At 36.3% G+C, this 7,206-nt stretch overlaps 1 protein-coding gene across 1 annotated transcript in view; it reads left to right on the top strand.

Annotated features, from left to right (window-relative positions):
* Positions 1-205: 205 nt before the first annotated feature.
* The window catches only part of PPP4R1 (protein phosphatase 4 regulatory subunit 1), a 38,889-nt gene continuing 31,888 nt past the window's right edge, over positions 206-7,206 (top strand). The window contains exons 1-4 of the mRNA XM_008074496.2: positions 206-348; positions 3,282-3,389; positions 3,511-3,576; positions 5,011-5,169. Coding sequence (XP_008072687.1) covers positions 3,285-3,389; positions 3,511-3,576; positions 5,011-5,169 — 330 coding nt within the window. The 5' untranslated portion in view covers positions 206-348; positions 3,282-3,284. The remainder of the gene's footprint in view (positions 349-3,281; positions 3,390-3,510; positions 3,577-5,010; positions 5,170-7,206) is intronic.

Below are 7,206 nucleotides of genomic sequence, written 5' to 3'. Positions count from 1 at the left end.
TGTTCTACTTAATATGTTATAACACAGTCTACCAAGTTCTGTCTTTGTAATAGTTGAAGAAAATAGCCACAAATATTTATTTGCAAAGTTTTGCCAATTATAGATCCTTTTGAGACATGAAGTCTTTAAGTTTGTAAAAATGAAACGGAGAGCTTTTCATATCATATATGTACATTGTTTATATTGCTATTTTTTTCCTAGGTGAGGAAAACAAGTCAGGCAGCTTTGTTGGCTCTGCTGGAGCAGGAGCTTATTGAGCGATTTGATGTGGAGACCAGAGTATGTCCTGTCCTCATAGAGCTGACTGCGCCAGATAGCAACGATGATGTGAAAACAGAAGCTGTGGCTGTAAGTGGAATGCTGTTTTTCCATTCAGGCAAAACTAGACTGATAGGAGGTGCTCACTAAAGGTTAAGTTGGCTTATTTTGTTTAGTATGTGTCTATAAAAGTAGCTACAAATCATTACATTTGAAACATAATCAGGCCTAGTAAGGTGCATAAGGGCTTGCAAAAGAAAAGTGTATTTTCACACAATAAGAAAATAATGAGTAACTAAATCCATTATGTCAAAGTGGAGAAATAAAATGGTCACTATCAGTGCACTTAAAAACAAAATAAAAATCCCTGTATTGGCTCCTGCCCTTGACAGTAGTCTTCGGGGGAGAGATAGTCAGCCAAGTACTTTTACTATGATATATGATATTAATGACGATTATTAGAAGAATATACAGATTGTTAAGTCATTATGCACCTAATAAAGTCAAGTGTAATACTAAATTTTGGGGTTTTTGGACATGGTTTGCAAATATTCTGAATACTTGAGAATCATCATAGTTACAACATGAGTTAGACTACACTAATATCTGTTGTGATTCACATCTGTGGTTCCTGAGTTCAGGTAGTAAGAATTCTGATGGTATATTGGTAAATTCATCAGAAAATATATTCAAATCTAAACTAAAGTGATATAGTTACATTTTTGTTGATATAAAAAAAATTACACCAAAATTTTTTACTTTTTCTAGATCATCATTAATGAGATGAATTAGATGATCTCTCTAGTCTCTTTCCCTTGAAAAACTTTCTTTTCTTTTCTTTTTTCGAGTTAGAGTCTTACTCTGTCACCCAGGCTGGAGTACAGTGACATGACCATGACTACCACAGCCTCGACTTGCTGGGCTCAGGCAATCCTTTTGTCTCAGCCTTCTAAGTAGCTGGAACCACAGGCTCATGCTACCATATCTGACTTATTTTTTTCTTATTTTTGTAGCGAACAGGTCTCACTATGTTGCCTAGGCTTGTCTCAAACTTATGGGTTCAAGCGATTCTCTTGCTCCAGTCTTCTAAAGCGGTGGGACTACTAATTGTAAAGAGTATAAATTATTGGCATTTAATACATTCACAGTATTGCATGTCTATCACTTCTGACTAGTTCCAGAACATATATATGTCTTTTTTAATTTCAGGAATTCCTCAATAAAGGAAATCAGTTTTGGCCTTGGCATAATTGTTCGTTTATATTGAGCAGAGTCTAACTTGCCCTATTGTAATTCTTGATGAAATGTAGAATTAGTAAAATATTATAATAAAAAGACTCTATTCAGTGCTAGTAGGAATCCCCATTCGCTTACAATTAGTTTGAGGTGTTATTGTTGTTTTTTTTTGTCATATTTTATACTCCCTGGGTCCTACCTTTTTTTCTATCTTGGGAGTAATTCATTCTAGTACACTTAATTATTGCTGCATCAGCGTAGAATAGTGTAACTTTGGATCACTAACTGGGGCTTCGAGATGCTTATTCTTATTAATTAGGAGAGGCATTAACTTCAATTTTGATGATGCTGGGATTTTGATAGGAATTGTTCTAAATCTACATATCAACTTGATGAGAATTGCCAGTGTTACGATCCATGAACATGGTAGATCTCTCCATTTAGTTAGGTCTTTGATTTATATCATCAATATTTTGTACTTTTCAGCAGAAAGATCTCATGTATTTTATTAGAAATAATATTTTAAAAAAACTATTGTGAATAATACTGTTTTTAAATGTTTCTAGTTGTTCATTGCTAATTTATAGAACCCAGTAGATATTAATATTCAGATATATATCCTGTATCCTTCCTAAACCCTCTTATTTGTTCTGGTGGCTTCTTTGTAAATACCTTGTGATTTTCTATGTATATAACCATGTCATAAATGAATAGAGAGAATTTTTCTTTCTAATCTGTATGCCTTTTACTTCTTTATCTTGTCATATTTACATAGTCTAGCAATAGATATAATTGATAAATGATGATAGACTGTGTGATTTCTTTTTATATTAACTGTAGTAGAATGTATTTAAATAATAGAGGGCTAGTTTTCAAATAAACTTAATCCTTACTTTACTTGGTGCTGTTTTAAATGGAACATGTTCATATCAGAACTGTGTCCTTGCTTTCATTCCTTAGAACCGTAGCTTTGCACAACCAGGATATGGTTCTCATATGCATGAAATTCAGTTAATACAGTACTTTGCGAGGCGAGGGCTTGTTTTGCATAGTGTTTTCTGAGTAGTACAGATATGCTAAATCACATCCTTTTTAGGAATAATCTTTCCTTTTGAACAGTTGCCATTTATTTTTTACTGGGGAAAATGTAGGGTTTTGCTTTGTTTGCTTTCAAAGTTAGCAGGCAAAATGACTTTGAAATAAGATGAAAACTATGGACAACAGTGAATTTTATTATTTCTGTGGGTTTATAGTGTACTTAGTATATATGGATTGATTTTGGTTTTTTTTTTTTTTTTTTAGTTGGAGTCTCACTCTGTCACCCAGTCTGGAGTGCAGTGGCTGCTCCCGGCCACCGCAGCCTCGACCTGCTGGGCTCTGGTGATCCTTACGCCTCAGCCTTCCAAGTAGCCAAAAGTACAGGCATGCGCTACCACGCCTGGCTGATTTTGTGATTTATTGTAGAGATGAGGTTTCGCTGCCCAGGCGGGTCTCGAACCCGCGGGCTCAGGCAGTCCACTCACCTCAGCCTCCCAAAGGCACGGGATTACAGGCTGAGCCACTGAGCCCGGCTTGATTTTGTTTTGTTGAGAGTAGTTAATATCTATTTTTCTTTTTTCTACTTGGGTAAATAAGATGAAATTAACAGTTGGCTGTGGATGTTTTCTGTGATGTATGCAGGATAATGATGTCAGACATTTCTTTAAATACTTTTATTAAGTTAATAAATTTAACTGAAATAGTTTTACTCTAAAGATATTTTCTGTGTGCTTTTGTTCTTATTTTAGATCATGTGCAAAATGGCTCCCATGGTTGGGAAAGATATTACAGAGCGTCTCATCCTCCCTAGGTTTTGTGAGATGTGTTGTGATTGCAGAATGTTTCATGTTCGAAAGGTAATTTTTATAGTCAGTTTTTTCTCTGTTGTTAATGTACTAATATGTGAAATTTAAAAGATTACTTTCAAAGAACTGTCTATATAATATTTTGAAATGTCAGTGATGCTTTTATTTTCAGGTCTGTGCTGCCAATTTTGGAGACATTTGCAGTGTAGTTGGCCAGCAAGCTACTGAAGAAATGTTGGTAAGTATTGCAAATATAAAAGAGTAAGCAAAGTACATAAAGTTTGAAATGCATATATTTACCTCAAAATTTTATTAACACAACCTCACGAATAAAACAGATAGGTAGCAATAAACCAGAAAGACGTGAAAGGTAGTAAGAAACCAGAAAGACACGAATAAACCAGAAAGGTAGTAATAACTTTGAATTTAGCAATTTAAATTTCTGTAATCTGGGCACTTGAATTATGTTTTCATAAAGACAGTTTATTAAAAATACAGGTATGGGCCAGGCGAGTGGCTAATGCTGGTAATCCCAGTGCTTTGGGAGGCTGAGGCCAGTGGATTGCTTCAGCCCAGGAGTTTGAGGTATAGTGAGTTATGATCATATCATTTTATTTCAGCCTGGGCAACAGAGCAAGACCTTGTCTCTTAAAAAAAACAACAAAAACAAAACATGGCCAGGTGCAGTTGCGGCTCACGTCTGTAATCCTACCACTCTGGGAAGCCAAGGTGGGAGGATTGCTTGAACCCAGGATTGCTTGAACCCAGGTGCAGTTGCGGCTCACGTCTGTAATCCTACCACTCTGGGAAGCCAAGGTGGGAGGATTGCTTGAACCCAGGATTGCTTGAACCCAGGTGCAGTTGCGGCTCACGTCTGTAATCCTACCACTCTGGGAAGCCAGGGTGGGAGGATTGTTTGTACAAAGTGATACATCATCCCTACCAAAAAAAAAAATGAGCTGGGTTTGATGGCACCTACCTGTAGTCCCAATTATGTGGGAGGTTGAGGCAGAAGTATTGCTTGAGCCCAGGAGGTCGAGGCTGTGGTGAGCCATGATCATGCCACTGAGCTTCTAGCCTGAGTGATAAAGTGAGGCCCCCAACTCAAAAAACAGAAATCAGGTATGTGTCAGAACCATTGATCTGTTTTTACCTCCTCCATTTCTATTAAGTCAGTTAGTTCTTCTTTATTCAATTGGATCTTTAATTATATTGTAACTCTCAAGTATTATGGTAGCATATTTAATTTATAAAACAGGTTAGTTTAAAATAGTACATGGACAGTGTTACAGTTCTTTTATAATTTGTCTAGCAGGCTCTCTGGACTATGTCGGAAAGCCCCTACCACCCCCTCAAAAAATAGTGTATATATGTGCTTGATGTACAAATTAACATACTGACAGAGTTTCTGAAACCATTTGTTATACAAAATAATTAAGATCAGATTAGTTACAAACTTTTGGATAACATTTGAGCTATATTTCTTGGGAGTGTTTTTGCTTTTGCTTATTCAATTAGGTTATGAATTAGATGTAATTTATTAAAAATTGCTGTTTATTAATATTAAGGTCTTCTCCTTCTTCAGAAAATCCAATATGTAAAACACCATGAAAGATAAGTGTCTATTGAAATGCACTCTTTGTCTGACTAATACAACCCTTTTCTTGCTTAGCTGCCCAGGTTTTTCCAGTTGTGTTCAGATAACGTGTGGGGAGTCCGGAAGGCTTGTGCTGAATGCTTCATGGCGGTTTCATGTGCAACATGTCAAGAAATCCGACGGACAAAATTATCAGCACTATTTATTAATTTGATCAGTGATCCTTCACGTTGGGTAGGGCTTTATTATCTCTTCATAAAATATACATTTGAGTCTGTTTTAAAGCAAACATAATTTTGACTTCATAATGAAGAAATCATGTATAATTTAAGATAAGCTATTTTTCATAATTTCAGTAGTAGATAATAGAAAGACTACTATTGGCCGGGCACAGTGGCTTACACCTGTAATCTCAGCACTTTGGGAGGCCGAGGTGGGAGAATTGCTTGAACCCAAGAGTTCAAGACAAACCTAGGCAACATAGTGAGACCTCATCTCTACAAAAAGTAATAAAACAGTTAGCTGGACGTGGTAATGCATACCTGTTGGGAGGCTGAGGCAGAAGGATCACCTGAGCCCAGGAAGTCCAGGCTGTGGTGAGCCATGATCATGCCATTATACTCCAGAGTTGGTGACAGAGTGAGACCCTAACTCAAAAAAAAAACAAAACAAAAAACACTACTATTAATAGTTTGGTTTTTTGTAACTGGAAAAAAGTTATTTGCAAATATAAAGCCTTTTGATTTTTATCTTATTAGCACGCTATATATAATGTTAGTTCAGTTTTAGATGTTAAACCAACCTTGCATCTTTGGAATAAGTTCTGTTTGGTCATATTGTATGAATCTTTTTACATGTTGCTGGATTCAGTTTGCCAGTATTTTATTGAAGGTTTTTATGTCCATATTGTAAGAGATATTGGTCTTTAGTTTTCTTATGATGACTTTGCCTGAGTTTTCTTTTTTTAAAATCAAAGTTAATTATGGCCTCATAAAATGAGCTGGTAAGTGTTCCCTCTTTTGTTTTTTTGAAGAATTTGTGAAGAATTGGTATTGATTCTCCTTTAAATGTTTGGTGGAATCAGCCGGGCGTGGTAGCGCGCGCCTGTAGTTCCGGCTACTCGGAAGGCTGAGGTGGAAGGATCACCGGAGCCCCCAAAAATAAAAATAAATGTTTGGTGGAATTCAGCAGTGAAGCCATCTCAGCCTGGACTTGGCTTTGTGAGAAGATAGTTTTTAAATTACTAATTCAATCTATTCACTGTCTATTTCTTCTTGAGTCTGTCTCACTATTTTGTGTCTTTCTAGGAATTTTTACATTTCAACTACATTATCTAATTTGTTGGTATACTTATTCATAGTGTTTTTAAATAATCTTTTTCTTTTTGCAATGTCAATAGTAATGCCCCCTTTTAAATTTCTGATTTGTATCTTTTCTCTGTTTCTTGGCCAGTCTGCTGGTTTGTCAATTTTGTTGATCTTTTTATAAAACCAGCTTTTGGTTTCAATTATCTTTATCTATTTTTCTATTGTCATATTAACTACTATCCTAATTTTTGTTATAAGCATACTTTTATTATACATTTTTATTCTAAACTCCCTTTTGCTTGCTTTTGGTTTAATTTGCTTTTATTTTTCCAGTGTCTTTAGGTAGAAGGTTAGATTATTGACTTGAGGTTTTTCTTTTTTCTTTGAATTACCTTCTGGGATTACTGGCTTTCAACCTGAAGAACTTCCTTTAGTATTTCTGGTAATATAGGTCTGCTAGTAACAGATTCTCAGTTTTTGTTTTTCTATGAATGTCTTCATTTTGCTTTCTTTCTTTTTTTTCTTTTTGAGTTGGAGTCTTACTCTGTCAACCAGGGTGGAGTGCAGTTGCATAGTCATGGCTACTGCAGCCTCAGCTGCTGGGCTCAGGCAATCCTTCTGCCTCAGCCTTCCAAGTAGCTGGAACTACATACACATGCCACTACGTCTGGCTAATTTTTTGACTTATTGTAGAGATGAGTTCTTGCCAGGTTTTCCAAGCTGGTCTTGAACCCCTGTACTCAGGCATTTTCCTCTTGCCTCCTCCTAGCAGCATGCTGGGATTATAGGTGTGAGCCACTGCACCTGGCCTTGCTTTCAATTTTGAAAAATGGCTTTGCTGAATGTGAGGTTTTTGATTGATGGTTTTTTCCTCTGAGCACTTTTATTTTTATTTTTTTGAGTTGAAGTCTCACTCTGTCACCCAGACTGGAGTGCAGTGGCACGCTCCTGGCCACTGCAGCCT

This window comes from Carlito syrichta, unplaced genomic scaffold (genome assembly GCF_000164805.1).
Source record: "Carlito syrichta isolate Samal-C Ts95f unplaced genomic scaffold, Tarsius_syrichta-2.0.1 Scaffold316471, whole genome shotgun sequence".
NCBI lineage: Eukaryota > Metazoa > Chordata > Mammalia > Primates > Tarsiidae > Carlito > Carlito syrichta.
The sequence above is the reverse complement of the archived record's forward strand: the minus strand, read 5'-3'. Positions and strand labels throughout refer to the sequence as shown.